Source organism: Neomonachus schauinslandi, chromosome 12 (assembly GCF_002201575.2).
Source record: "Neomonachus schauinslandi chromosome 12, ASM220157v2, whole genome shotgun sequence".
In the NCBI taxonomy this organism is placed as follows: domain Eukaryota; kingdom Metazoa; phylum Chordata; class Mammalia; order Carnivora; family Phocidae; genus Neomonachus; species Neomonachus schauinslandi.
Window position 1 is genome coordinate 38,570,232 of NC_058414.1, and position 15,916 is coordinate 38,586,147.

At 41.3% G+C, this 15,916-nt stretch overlaps 1 protein-coding gene across 1 annotated transcript in view; it reads right to left on the reverse strand.

Moving 5' to 3' along the window:
* The window catches only part of SLC25A13 (solute carrier family 25 member 13), a 177,130-nt gene that overhangs the window by 61,219 nt on the left and 99,995 nt on the right, over positions 1–15,916 (reverse strand). The window contains exons 6-11 of the mRNA XM_021689816.2: positions 13,348–13,494; positions 11,412–11,550; positions 10,566–10,659; positions 10,257–10,341; positions 6,649–6,736; positions 6,069–6,227 (exon numbers count right to left, since the gene is read on the reverse strand). Coding sequence (XP_021545491.1) covers positions 6,069–6,227; positions 6,649–6,736; positions 10,257–10,341; positions 10,566–10,659; positions 11,412–11,550; positions 13,348–13,494 — 712 coding nt within the window. The remainder of the gene's footprint in view (positions 1–6,068; positions 6,228–6,648; positions 6,737–10,256; positions 10,342–10,565; positions 10,660–11,411; positions 11,551–13,347; positions 13,495–15,916) is intronic.

Below are 15,916 nucleotides of genomic sequence, written 5' to 3' on the forward strand. Positions count from 1 at the left end.
GGGGGGGGGGGGGGGGGGGGGGGGGCAGTGCAGATGGCCAGATTTAAATGATTCTCATCTGGGTTAAATGTTTTACTCCAAATGTCAAGAACCAGCCATGGCCCAGGATGCCTTTGGAAGACTGAGTGTCAAAATGTAAATGACTGATACTGATTTATAGTCTAGGAAGGATTTAGTTCCTTTGACTCCTGCTTTGGGGCTGGCTTTCTAGAAGTGAAGATCATTGGGAAGAGAGGTCCTATCCCCTCCTTCCGTCTGGTACATGACAACTCCTAGTCATCTTTTCTTCTACCTCAACTCCTTGCTGCTGAAGTTTAATCTGTTCTGCTTGCTGCAGCTTCAGCGATGGCAGTAACTGGTTATAAATGACCATTCTGCAGGCCCAGCGCTAACTCACTCAATCTCTTCTTCCCTGGGCTTTGTCTACTTCGATCTTTTCGTCATCCTTCCCAAGTTTCTAAGCTCACCGCTGTCGTCATCCGGCCCTCTGGGGCCTCTGACAACGCACCCACCCTCCTTGGTCTGACCTTGTACTACTTCTGCCTCCCATGTTAACACCCTGTGCTTCCTATAGATCTCCACAGATATGAGTACCCAGCTTATGGTTTCCTAGAAGCAAATGTCTGCCTTCTGATCTTTTCACAGCCTTAATGCCCTAAATTAATACCCTTAATGCAAAAAACTGGCCAAAAAAAAAAAAAATAAGATTCAAACCAATCTATTTTGTGCTCATTAGAAGCTTTGCTGGACATGGACTGACAGCCATGATTTGGCGCAGTTCAAAGATTCACTGCAGTTGGTTCCAAGACACATGCGTTCTTAAGTTATGCAAAACAGTTGTAGAAACTCCAATCGTTTTATTTTGGTGCTAGAATTTTTTTTTAATTTATTTTTATCCACAAGAATTATGCAAGAAGGAATTTCACCGCAGACCCGTGTAATTTGGGTACTCCCCTCTACAGAGCCATTAACCACAAGAAGAGGCCTTGCTTAAACTAGCTGTCTGACAAAACTTCCTTCCAGAATGCAAACGTATCAATAACTTCCTGAGATATCACCACAATATCCTCTAGATGTCACCTTGAGAACATTCCAGGATGGAAGATGACTGCTTTCGCACCACAGAGACAACATGAAATAGACCCATTTAAGACTCTGTATGCTCAGATCAATGGTTTAATTAAAACAAACAAAAAAAATTTTTTTGCCAATTAACTCGAAAATTAAGTAGTGCTCCAAATTAAGTTTAATTCATAAAATGATCTAATTTCTCTTTCTGGCAGATTTTTTTTTTATGACTTCTCCCATCAACAGAAACAAAAACCTTCCTTTAAGAAGTATTTCTCATGGATTCTGATTTCTCTTGAATCTTTCTCCCAAAGATCCTCCCCCAAACATTTTCCATTTTCTAAGGCTGCTCATCTCATTACCCCAAGCATCTGAGAGAGGAGAGTACAGCAAAGTTTAAAGGCAGAAATTAGTTATTCCTGGATTGGTAAGAGCACTTAATTGGGGATGATTACCCAATCGATTGTTTCTCTTTAATATGCCAAGTCAATAGCAGGCCAATAACTGACTCATTTGGTCACGCAGTTCATTCAAACCAAATGAGCTGTCAGGTACTTCATTAAAAATTTTAAACACCTGAGTGCATGAAATCAATCTGGAGAGTGGGGAGGAAATAAAGGAAGCCTTTTACAAGTGACTTCAGGCAGATCTGGATTATTTCAGGTGTTATTTCCCTTCATACAGGCGGACTTAGACTTAGCCTGGGGGTCTGATTTTCAAAAATTACAGAAAAACCTTGGGAAATCATTTTCTTGTAAAGAAAGTAGTATATATAATTGAGAAGGTCTGCAGAGTCAGTCTCATAGTATTTCCAAGGGGCTCCTTCCTGATCCCTCCAGAATAAGAGACTCTCAGAGACAAGGAACAGTGAGCTGCAGAGACATGGAGAGTAAGACCTAAGAAACCCCAATACTGGGTTAGCCTGGTGGTGGGTATTGAGGAGGGCACATTCTGCATGGAGCACTGGGTGTTGCACAAACAATGAATCATGGAACACTTCATCTAAAACTAATGATGTAATGTATGGGGATTAACATAAGAATAAAAAAAATAGGGCGCCTGGGTGGCTCAGTTGGTTGAGCGACTGCCTTCGGCTCAGGTCATGATCCTGGAGTCCCGGGATCGAGTCCCACATCGGGCTCCCTGCTCAGCAGGGAGTCTGCTTCTCCCTCTGACCCTCCTCCCTCTCATGCTCTCTCTCTATCTCATTCTCTCTCTCAAATAAATAAATAAAATCTTAAAAAAAAAAAAAAAAAAAGAATAAAAAAAAATAAATTAAAAAAAAAAGAAACCCCAATACTACAAGGCCTTGTGGCTTGCTGGAGGCCCAGGACGCCACCAGGTCGGCTGAGGACAGTTGCTGACACTCCCCTTTGGACCCTGGGGCAGTGACTGAAATGTGCTCTCCATTTAGGACTGGATAACCTCCCGGACTCCATGTGGAGGCTGGGAGCGGCCAGAGAAAGCAAACAGAAAAATCACCTGTGGTGGGGGGCTCAAGAGTTCTTTAGAAAGAACCTTCATTCTAGCTGTTGCACAGGAATTACCTCTTGATACAAACACAGCGCCCCTTCAGAGATCTGTATTCTTGTTATGGGAAGAAAAGGAAAAAAAGAGAGGGAGAAAGATGCTTATTAACCTTATAATAAGAATACATGCTGCAAGCATCTTCTTTCAGGGTTAACTGCCAACTTTTTTCCGAAATATGCATAAAGATAATTTTAAAAATAGGGGGAGAGACCTTACTTGTGCAACATTCCCAAATTATACTATTCAGGAAATATTAGCAATTATATATGTATTGATGCAGAAAAATTACACGTTAAGCAAAATTCCCTAATAAAAAAATTGGCTCCGTATTTCAAAACATGTTTATAAATTAGAGATGTCCTCTGACACCGTCTTACATCCTGCTAGGTGAAGCGTTATCAGAGGTAATTCTAAATTCCTAAAATTGAAATTCAAGTTTCCCTTAAAATAAAATTTTTATTTTATTTTATTTTTTTTTTAAAGATTTTATTTATTTATTTGACAGAGAGAGAGAGAATACAAGTAGGCAGGGGGAGAGGGAGAAGCAGGCTCCCCGCAGAGCAGGGAGCCCGATGCGGGACTCGATCCCAGGACCCTGGGATCATGACCTGAGCCAAAGGCAGCTGCTTAACCGACTGAGCCACCCAGGCGCCCTAAAATAAAATTTTTAAACAGCAGAACTACATCTAATGAGAAATTTATAGTCAAAAAAAATCACACGTATGCCGTGCACTGTCTTGACTATGCACACACAGGTTACGATAGTGATTCCCAGGGGTACGTCAGGTCTTGTTGTTTCTCTTAGAATCTCTGCTAGTACTGATGGCTTCCCATTTTCATCTGATCTTTCTGCCACCCTAATGACAAGCATTCATAAATAAGCAGTTACATACAATTATTAATTAATGATTATGTGCAAAGCACGGAAGGGAACTGGTCCCCACCTAAGCAGTAACAGGAACAGGTCATTTTTATGAAGCAAGGTTATAAATAATTTTTTTAACCTGAACTGCCAATCATCTCTTTGCTCTCAAGATCCAAACTAAAGAAAGAAACCAAACAAGGTTTTATAATAAATCTTTCGCTTTAAAATCATTTACTAGAAAATAGAAGAAGTCAAGAGGAAATGAACAGAAATGATTCCCAGAATTAATCTTCTTATACTCACATTCTACCTAGCATCCTCTGAAAGGGAACCCTTTAGGGTTCAGGCAGCCAAAACAGGTGAGATAAATGGCTGTTTCTAAACCAGGAAAAGGGGGAGAACTGTGTCTTTGGTTTTCAAAGTGAGCCTCCATCTCTAATGGGGGGCTGACTCCCCTTCCCTAAGGAGTTAAAACTAGCTCCGCCCCCTCCCCCAAACCCCTCATCTTACAGATATAATCTCTGAAAGAGCAAGAGGTTTGTGGGATGGCCATGTTAGCTCGGCACTCAATATTCAGGTATGCTTTAAGCTGTCCTGTCTATGGGGTTAAAGGAATAGGTCAAGGAAGAAAATCTGTATACAACCAAGAATCAAGATCTGTCAGACTGGTCAAAGAGGAAAGAGAAGGGACCCAACATGAAATCAAACCAGGTCAACACAAGCATATTAAAGACATTCAGCAGGACAAAAAGTATTTCTCACAATCCTAAAGGCACTCTCGACATTTAATCCAATCCCGAGGGAAGGCCATAAAAGTAGTCTGGGAAGCAATGGGAAGGCTCAGACGTGCTTCTGGCTTGACACGCAAAGCTCTCCAGGCAGAACACAACCCACGGGAACAGGGAAGGTGGCAGCCTTTGCCCGAATCACAGCAAAGCAGGCACTGTGACATTAACCTTGCACTACCTGGGAGACATTTCATCTGTGAGGTTTGTTGTCACCAGGACAGAAGAGTATTTCAATGGAAGGCAGTGACCCTGTAAGGGTCATCATCAATCACCTGGGGTCAAAGACCTTCTCGATTGTAAGAAGAGGCAGGGGGTGAGGGAAAGAGGGCAGAGAACAGATCAAAAGGCCTTTGATGGGAGTTATCTACCTACACAACAGAACCTGCAAAATGGAACTTCTCTGGAGTTCAAAACCCCCTAGTTTATAAGGTGAGAGATTTCAAGAGGGGTCTTTGTTTTTTTACACCTGGATGCATAAGATGAAGACTGGAGTCAGCAGATGGCAGAAGAGGCCTAGAGGCAAAGGTTTACGTGGCTGCCAGTTTCAAGGTCTGTCCCCAGAGTACTAAATACTATTTTCTTCTAGAGCAAGCATTGAAAGGGAGGGAAGACCCTGCCAACAGTGCAGTTGCCAAATGGCAAAGTGGCTCAGCTTGAACCGCCTTGCAATACTGTATTTTATTTTATTTATTTTTGAAAGAGAGAGTGTGCGTGCACAGGGGGAGGGGCAGAGGGAGGGAGGGAATCTTAAGCAGGTTCCACGCCCAGCACAGAGCCCAACATGGGGCTCGATCTCATTACCCTAACCAAAACCAAGAGTTGGATGCTTAACCAACTGAGCCACCCAGGTGCCCCGCAATACAGTATTTTAGTTGCTGATGCAAATACACTTACTTCTTTTCTCTTTGTAAAAGGCAATACAGAGAGGTTGGGAAATAAAGTCAAGCCTCTTTAGGCCAATGACAATGGAAAACCAGTCAGGATCTGTGGGATATTTTCTATCAGTGATGCCATATATCTTGCTACTGTTTCCCTTGCTTCATGAGCCTTAGATGATTGAAGGAGCAGATGGATAGGACTACCTGTTAGAGTGGTGTATGACTCAACTCCATTGGGTACAGAGTGAGGGGAAGGGAAGAGGCATCTTTAAGAAAGAGGCAGTAAAGGAGGACTCCACTGAACCCTTGGTTACCCGCCTGATAGACTTCTCTGGGGTATATTCAAGGACAATCATTAATCCCAAGTAGGCTCTGTCCCGTCCCCGGGATGCCTTTTCCTTTTAACTGGTGAGCAGAGTTACTTCAAGACAACAAACAAAATGAGCCTTTTATTTATTTTTTTTTTTAAAGATTTTATTTATTTATTTGACAGAGAGAGACACAGCGAGAAAGGGAACACAAGCAGGGGGAGCAGGAGAGGGAGAAGCAGGCTTCCTGAGGAGCAGGGAGCCGGACGTGGGGCTCGATCCCAGCACCCTGGGATCATGACCTGAGCCCAAGGCAGACGCTTAACGACTGAGCAACCCAGGTGCCCCAATATTAGCCTTTTAAAAAACCCACGGAGGATATTTATAAAAAATAATTATTTTAAGAAATAAAACATACTAAAGAGCAATATAAATGGCTTTCAGACTATGGGCTGTTTTGATTAGCCATGCCCTGGATGCCTCCAGCCTACTCCCATCAGCATGGATAATTGAGAATCTGCCGCATTTCCACTGTAATGCAGTCTCCCTAATCCATTTCAGGCATGCAGATGGAAAACCAAACCTTCTGGCTACTGTTTCACCTTACATGGATTCAGCACACAGCACTAACCTCTGTACAGTCCAAAGAAGCCTTCATAGCGTAGCACCTTCTTAAAACAGTCAAAGCTGTTTTTATACATAAGTTCTCCCACAAAAGAGCCAGTTGATCGTTGGTTCTGCATTCGAGTTTTTACGAGATCGATAGGATACACAGCAGTGGCTCCAACAGCTAAAATCAGACAATACCACTGGTCAATGTCAAAGAGAAGCCTGATGAAGCAGAGGAACAAACTGGGCATGTACAGACTGTCAAATGGCATGAACTTTCCTAATAAACAACTCTGGATTTTCATTCAAGTGTCTCCTGATAAAATGATGTCCCAGACAGTTCAAACGTACAGAAACACATCACCTACAGCCTAACTGCGTTGTTCACCCAAGCCTATCTGCAGCTAAGTGAAAAAGGCCCTGACCGCAGGCAGGTATGGGGGGAGTTCCCTTTGCTCTTGTCCCATCCCAGAGGTGCACACGGGACATGCGCTTGGAAAGACCAAGGAAGGCTCTGTCCATTAATACTGTAAGGTGGAAAATCAGAGAAAAAAATCAGAGGAATGATAAAAGTGAAAAATTTGCACTCATCCATGACTAACCTCCAGCAATGGAACCCAGCCCAAACCTGTAGGCCGACTCCGCAACCTGCAGGAGAACCGGTCGGGAGGAGTCCACTGAGGCCTTCTTCTTAGCACACACAGGAGTCGGGGGCGGGGGGAGCAGGAGACAGAAAGAAGGACAGAACAGAAATGAGCACGTATGATTTTTTTAAATTGCCCCCTGGGTTCCAAATTCACGATACCAACTAACATAACAAAGAGGAAGGCAGGGTTAGATTCTGTTGTTCTTATTAAGAAAAGGTTATTATTATTGTTAATGCTGAAAATCAAATCTGAACATAATGAAAACCATTATGTACTCCCCCAAAAACGTTATGAACCTATTTTCAACTGTTTAATTCTTGGCAGTGATCAGGGAGATCCAAACTTAAAAACATTAATAAGACATCATTCTTCTTCAAGCAAACTGGGAGGTTTGGGGGGTTTTTGTTTATTCATTTTAGTCAAGTGTCATTGACCTACAATATACTAGTTTCAGGTGTAAAACAAAGTGTTTCAACATTGAGGTACTCTGTGAAGTGTTCACCATGATAAATCTAACTACCATCTGTCACCATAGTTTGTTTTCTAATGGCAACACCCAGCCGGGAAAGAGTTGATAAAAATGGGGCTTCTCAAACCTGCCATTTAATCTAGTATAAACTTGAAGGAAAACTTGGTAATATACACCCAAACTCTTGTACATAACCTCTGCCCCATAGAGCTACTTATAAAAAATGAGACTAGAAAATAATCATGTATATGGACATGGATCAACCTATGAATGTTAAAAAGCAATACTGTTTAAGAGCAAAAACTCTGAAAGTAACCTAAACGTCCAATAATAGAGGCCTGGTTAACAATGCTGTACCCTTGGGATGCTTGACTGGCTCATTCCATAAAGTATGCGACTCTTGATCTTAGGGTCGTGAGTTCGAGTCCCATGGTGGGTATGGAGATTATTTAAATAAATGAATAAACATTAAAAAAACGCTACAGCCTTAAAATGAAATCAGATGTCATTGTAAAAGAATTATTTGATGTTAAGACAAACGTTCATAAGGGCTTATAAAGTGAAAACAGGTTAAAAGGAATATGGCAGGTAGACAGGTATTCATGATACCTTTATAAATGTTTGAAATATTTCATGATAATCTTTTAAGAACAATGTTAAAGACTGTGTGCAATATGATGTTGTTTTTAATTAAAATTATTTGTGGGCATATGTATGCATATAAAAACATACTAACATTTTGGCTATTCCAACACCTAGAGATAACTCAAAACATTTACAGTGGCTACAACTAGGTGGTTGTATTACAAGTAATTGTTACTTTCTCCTCTTTCCTATCCACTTTTTTCTAAATTCATACTTCACGCCAGTCAGTTATTTTATTTTTCTTTTGACCTACTATCCTTACTGTTTTTGATGCCAGAACATCTCAGAGTAGTGCATTTTTCTGCTCTACATAAATAAAACAGTAATTTTATGTCACGCAAAGTTGTCAAATGAGGGTGATAGTTAATGCTTAACAGTACCTGTTGAATGAATACATTCAATAAAGTTTGTTTTTTCAAAAGCCATGATAATTAAAATAGGTGAACAATGAAAATAATTACCAACCCCAGCTATCAACCCACTGAATTTTAGTTGCTGTCAATCTTACACAATTCTAACAGAATGAGATAATTTGGACTCTCCTGTGAAGTTACTTCACTGAAAATAGCTTTACATAGAAATATGCATCTTTAGAATGTAAAGCATGTCTTCTGCAAATTTCATGGGGTTTTTCCAACTCTATCTCTGCACAGACGGAAATCACAAGTAACCTCATTTTGATAAATGCATCCTTAAGAAAGGCACTACTTTTTTTATATGGATATAAATATGTAAGACTTAGATTCTGGCATCAAAATAATGAGTGAAAGTACTTTGAAAATAATGGGGGGAGGGCGCACAGTGGACCTAACCGCTATCACTAACTCTTAATGGAAAAGACAAAATAAATGCAGTCCCAGATTTTCATTTAACTTTTCTGAAGCTCGAAGTGTAGCATGCTCATGAGACAAGAAAGATTCCCATTCCTGCACAACTCTGTTGAGGATCCACGCTAGCACGGAGCCTACCAGGTGGATGACCTCCATTGCCTGAGTCCGTCAGTGTTGTCAGGCCTACTGGCGTTTACATAAGGAAAGAATATTCCAGGCAAGGCTGCTGTGAATCGCTCTCAACCTCTCAGCCGCAGCCAATCATTTCCTGCTGTAAATCTCATCTAACCCTTGCATGGCCAGAATCAATGAGCACCCACCATAAACTCTCAAAAGTTGCAGAGAGCAGGAAGGAAAAACTGTGGGCTACCACTGCCAGCTGGAGAACAGAAGGAATCTTTTAAAAACAAAACACCCCTCTGCTTTTTCTTAATTCCCAAATTTCTACGACAGCTAGTTGCATAGAGACGAAGAGCTAAGCGTCTGGTAAGCAGTGTTTAAAAATCAAAGGGCAGAGAGCAATGGAGCTGCGACCTCGCACGTGACTACACAGTGCGCTCTCCTGCACTCGGGGACATCGGCTCCCTCTTGTAACACCCAGTCGGCATTCCAGAGGTGCCTCGTTCGGTTTCCTGAGCACACACCCACCACTCTGAGCTACACGCTGCACACAAAACTCGCCGCTGCATTCAGGGGGTGTGGGGAGAGCTGAAAGGAGGGGTGCTGGCTTGAGGCCTGCCCGTCCTAAAAATGTAGGCCGCATCAACCCATTGTGGTCAAACTGGCGTCTCTGTGCAGACTCAGAGCTCCAAGCCAAAAACTGTTAAGTCTCACAGGATTCAGGGGTGGCTTTGCCTTAAAGGAGGTATTTTTCTACAATGACGCTCGTCTGTGACTGGATTTACTTTACAAACATCGTGTAAGCACAACACATGCTATGAAAGCTTTTATTCTCTAATCCTGACCCACAGCAAGTCGAGCAAGAGTTAAATGAGGAGGTCCCATGTCTTAAGTTTCTGACCCTCATGACTTCACGAGATTGGTTTCTGTTAACCATAAAATAAAATTTAGCATTCCTCAAATTGTTTCCACATAACTTATGAATCCTTTCACAGAGAAAAGAAGTCTAAAAGCCTTCAAACTATTACTCCAGACTAAACAAAATTATCTCATTTTGATATTCAGAAAAACGGAAGGCGCGGCAGTCACACAATGAGCTGTTGAAGTACCTCTCTGTGGAGCCGAGAAGGCTTTCGGTCAGCAACGTGCCGCCGCGCTGGGACAGCGACACCAAAACACGGCGCCTGGCCCACCATCCCCCAACACCAGAGTTAGGGAAGAAGAAAAGATCTTCTGCCTATTTTGGCACGGGGGGTGGGGCGACAGGCTTCCAGTGCAATTAGGAAATCACCCCATCCTTGAAAGTAACAAGCAACTATCTATCAATCAGAACATCTCTAATTTCTCTTTGCAGCCTTTTGAAATTGTCTGGATTTTTGGTGCAAAATGTTACAATGGCAGGTCAGATACCAGTGCCAAAAAGGCAACTGCGAGTAGAAAAGGTTTGGGGGTACCCTACTGAAGAAACATCAGGAAGCAAGTTTGTTCCTTTTGCCCACCTGCTTCTGGGCCTCAGCCAAGTTGAAGGGCAGAGTTCCCTCTTCCAGTGGAGCAATTCGTTCAATGTCTGCTAAGGTCATACGTCTGGAGGGGAAAAAAACAAGCATGAGCAACAACAAAACACTAGTTTATTAAAATTTGCAATATGGAATTTGAAAACATTCCCTTTTTTGTTCCCCTATTTCAGAGTCCTCTTTTATTTGGCTTCTTTTTCTCCCAGTGTGCTACCCTCCTCCTACCCCCACCCCCTCCATCCCCTAACCTCCTTTTATTGAGCTAATTAGAAAAAAAAAAAAAGGCCAACTTACCCCCGTGGCTCATATAAATCTGCTAACTGAAACAAGATGTCAACTTCCATGGGTGTAACCTGACCAAATTTCTGAGCTGCCAGAACAAACTCTCCTGTATGGAAAAAGTTAAAAGGGAAAGATTCAAGAAGGAATAGCCACTAAATGCAGCATTAACTCAAGGCGCTGGAGTGAGTGAACATCACAAAACTTTATTATCAGTCACAGAATTCAAGTAAACCCAAACAGGGCAAGAATTATTGCAATTCCTTCATTCGTCTGGAAGGAGTGTGCAGAATAGTTTCTCTAACATTGACTTTAAAAGCCTGATGTCTCATCGGAAGCCTTGGAATAAATGACACAGGACGTTATTCAAATTGCAGGTCCCAGAAAACAAGGAGGCCGATACGAAACTTCACATGCATCAGGCCTGGGAGGTTATATTAATGAAGCTATGCAATTCCTAAGGCAATTCTCTTTTTTTAAAAACAAAAAACATTAAAATGTTGATATCTCGTTCTGAGGTTGTCACCAGTATAAGTTCACGGAATTCCTCATGTACTTCTGAAGGCCACTTTAGAAGCCACAGATTTAGCTCAAGTTTTAGCACGATTTGAAAACAGTTAAGAAATTTTACATGGTTCCCTAATTCAAAGGCTGTCTTCAGTTTATTTAAAACTTGCTGAAGATTGTTTTATTTGCTTTTGTTTGTCTGATCAAAGGATGGAGCACACACATGTACCATATGGTTAATAGGTGTCAATGGGATAGAAAAATCTGTACCGTAATTTCCTGGTTGCCTTCTTTACCCTAATGATAATACACCAAGATACTAACAGGCAAAAATTCAGATTTATTCTCACTCACCCTTAGTCACCTCTACATCTTTCCTGTTGCCAGCCAGAGTGCTGTAGATCTTTCTAATGAGTTCCATGTTGTTAAGGAGTGAATTAAATCCATTAAAATAGGAGAAGCTAACTTGATGGGATGTAGTACCTCCAGCAGCCTCAAGTAAGTTGAACGTAAGAAAGGGGAGAACAATAAACAAAGGATTTATAAAATGAAGAAGATTCAGAAGTACATATATCAAATGCTAGTTTTGGAAGTAATCAAGAACGCATGGATAAGAAGAAATGGCCATAAGTATTTTCTTTTCACATTAAAAAAAAAAAGCTATAAATGAATTTTAAAAGTAACTGCAACTAATCATGACCAGAGCTTATACTCTCCACACACAAGTCCTAGAAAACTAAATAAATACATGTGTAGGATTATAACAACAGGACCAGTAGTAATTTACAGAGTTCAAATTTCAATTGGAAATGTTTTATAAGTTTGTTTATTTCATCTAATGAGCAATTCTGAGAGGCTTAGACATGCACAACTATACTATACACATGCACACATGTGTGTGCTTAGACATGTAAAACTATATTATACCAACCCAAACATAGTATGAAAGTGGTCAATCTAACATTAATATCATGATTTGTCATGTTACTTAGAACTACCAATAAATAATCAGACTTTACACTGGTGGGATTTCTAGCAAACAAGCGTATTCCGGTAAAATTATGAGATGTCATATGCTTGGATGGGGGTTAAGACTGGTCAGAATACTGATAATCAGAATTTGTAAGAAGCCATATTTCTTCCCAGGGGGCAAGGGAAACAGATAGCACGGTCATTATGAATGGAACTTCAGTTTGGGGTTTCAAATTCTATCCTTCCCTAACAAGGCAAAATATTTTTATTAGGAAAGCACTTCTTTATAAGGTAACAACCACATAAATCTTCACTTAGTAATCATTTAAAACAGCTGACCTAAGAGTTTAAAATGGAGTAGAGAAGGGCAGGGGAAGGCCAGAAAAGGAGCTAGACTAACAGTGCAGAGTGGAAAAGGCCTTGTCAGAGTTCCATGCCTCCCAAACAAGGAACCAGGAAATAAAGTGAAAGTGAAAAGCTATGCTGAGTTCCTGCCTATGGTAAGCATTGTGGGAAACCCAGAGCATGGTAAAAACACTCCAAAAGTCTTCTCCCTGGGACTAACAAAAGCACTGTGTAAGGGTTTCCAAATATGCATGATCATCAGAATTACCTGGGAAGCTTTAGAAAGGAGATTCTAGACCTCACCACCTATAGGAGATAAATCCACAGGCCTGGAAGAAAATGTCATTATCTGTATTTTTAATATGCCTGGTCATTCTTATGCTTTGTGACCAAGGCCTGGGAACCTCCAGCACAGAATGTTCTGGGCCACCTTCTAGGTCCATGAGGTCAGAAGAATGGCTAGGTACCCACTGGGATTTAAGCTATGACACAGGCCAGCCGGGCCCTGCACATCACATGCGCCACTGTTCCTTCAACACACGCATGTTAAATGACCGAGTGAATCGAAGCTTTAGAGTTTCTCTTCTGCTGACCACTCAAAGAAATATATCTGCATGCGCTATTTTTTTTTTTAAATTTTGCCTTGACGAGAGTGAAGATTAGCATTTGACATACCCCAAAATATATAGCAAAATTAATATGAAACCATAAATTTGTTTTTCCTTTTTTAAAACCAGTTAATACATTTAAGATATTCCATATGATACAGAAAACAAATTAACCTATCCCTAAAACTAGCCAAAATATACTCTGTCTGTAAGTTTAGTAATATATGGGATCACATTACAAAAATGTTAGTGTTTTAAACTGAAAAAACTCCACATAATTTTAAAGAATTATTCTTATAATCCCTTATTTACTGAGCTTTTGCCAGGTAAAATAAACTGCTTCGTTAGGGCAAGTTACAACTTACAGCTACTAGACATTCTTCTACAAAAGGAGTCAAGACATGGGGGCGGATGGTGACCATGATGTCTCGGAAGTCAATGGCTGTAACTTTTCCGGTCCTGGCATTGTCCCTTTGCACAAAGGCTTGCTTTGCATGCTCCAATTGTATTTCCTACAAATAATGAAAGTGAAATAATTTATGTTTCTGAATTACTACAAAAGACTGCTCAATTTCAAATCAGGGTGAAGAAATATAGATCGTATCTTGATTTAACAAGCCTTACCAGCTTGTTAAATAACACCCTCAAGCTATCCTCTTCTTCCAAAGACAGAACTTTGCTCAGACCAGTGAACATGTCTCGGAAAATGCATTCCACCTTAAATCTCCTGCCCAGAGAAACCAAATCACTTCCGTGTTCTGCTAGAGTCCAAGGACACAAAGAAAATAAAAATGGGAATGAAGTTTGGTAGGCCCAAAAATATGGCCAAACCCAACTCAGGCGATGCAGACATCTACAGGGACATTAAGCTCTCTCCAAAGAAGAGACAAAAATTCTTACTGGTAACCTCGTACACAAACATGTGACATAGTAACAAACCGAAAAAGGTGCTTCTCCTCTGGAATATGCTGTTCCTCTAACATACAGTTTCTCAGGCTTGACACTATTGGTATTTTAGGTGGGTTAATCTTTTGTTATGGAGAGCTGTCCTGTGCATCCCTCCCCTCTCTCTTTGCACTAGATGATGGTAGCCCCTTTACCCCCAAGAGCACGACAATCAAGAATGTGTCTGGAGAGGGCCACAGGTCCTGAATGAGGACACTGCTCCAGAATGAGGAAGTGGATGGTATGTGGGTCAGCCGTGGCAAAACTGCAGCAGTACCACTGTTTTAATTCCTATGATCTAAAGACATGAAGCCCAATTGAGATTTCAGTTGTGATTCACAGGGAGTTAGCGTATATGCAAAATAAACAGCCTCTCATCAAACCCCACCAGGTGCTGTGTAGGAGAAGCATCTCTTGCAAAGGGCATTTCATTATCTTCCTCATGACCTTGCCCATTTCTCAAATGGGCCCTCAGAGATCTAATCTCTATGGAATTAAAAAGCACTGCAAGGACTTCAAATTATTTAAACGAAAAAAGTTTAATTAGTTGATACGGAGAATTACTGTTTTTTTTTTCAACTTTGGCGAGACAATGACTTACAGTAGTGTAAAAACAAATCATCCCTATGAAGTGGTGCGAGCTAAAGCACAGCAGAAATGATGCAAGCCTGATCATGCTTCAAAGTGCTCCATCTCCCTTCTCTTCCCCCAGAAAGGTGGGAGATGAAGGAAGCTTGATAAAATATTAATAATAATTGAAGTTGCATAATGGGAACACGGTGGGTCACAGTATAATATACTTTACTACTTTAGAAGAGTTTGAAAATTTTAAATTTAAAAAAATTTAAAAAGACAATACCATAGTAAGAATCAGAGTTCTTATCCTATTCAAAGGCTTCTTCTCAGCCACAGCATCTGCCAGTTTTGATCCAGCCTGTCCCTGTCCCAAGGCTCTTCTGGGACCTTTATCTCCCTGGTGACTCTTCCACTTAAATGGGAGGCTTCTGTCAGCCCTCTGTCCTCAAGTCTCCTCGCTCTACTCCCCTAGGTCTCAAAGATTTCTCAGAAGGCTTGAATCCCAGATCCAAATCTCACTTATCTGCTGGACCAGAATTCCTAAGTGCTCAGAGAATATATCCACATGGGTATCTTGTAAAGGCCACACAATGGCACATCACTAAATCCAAGGAGCTACTCTCAGCCTGGTCTCCAGCACCCCATGCTCAGTCCTTCCAGACCTTCCACACACCCCGACCTTTGTCTGCATTCCTCCCTCCGCCTGGTGTAGACTGCAGCTTCTTTCTGTAGTTCCTGAAATCCTACCACTTTCCTCCAGGCTTAGCTCAAATGCCACCGCTTAAGTAAATGTAAGTAGGTCTCTTAGCTGAAAAGAACTGATGTGATCATGTGGCTCCCTGCTTGCACCTCAATCCGTAAGATTTCCATCTTACTTGAAGCAGTTGTTTCTATTCCTGTCTTTCCCCTACCTTGCCAGGGAAAGGAGACTACGTCCTATTCATCCCTCTACTGGTGTAGGCAGAATGCCTTAGATATACTAGGTACTCAATAAACCACAGACATCATCTTCAGTGACAGGTATTCTATAAAACCAATTGAACGAACAAATCACACTCTACTGAACGAGAAGGTGTTCTCTGTATAAGTGCCTCCAATTTAAGAGGAAGAAACCAACTGTTAAACACCCTGTAGTGAAAAATGACCACAGTATGTATTCAATTGAAAGTAAATGAACACAGTCTCCTTCGAATTGCCAGACCCACTGCTAAAGCTATTGTAAGGCAAGATTACTCTCAACAACAGTAGGTGTGTTCACTTAGTTACCATCCCCACCCCACCCCCTGCCCCCACAGTTTATAACTCAACTAGAGTCTTAGGGATCCACAGACCAGGATACCAGAAAAGGCATCACCCACCCTGGCCACCCCATTTCCTCAGAATTCCTGGCCCGCTCATGTCCTCAGAACACGA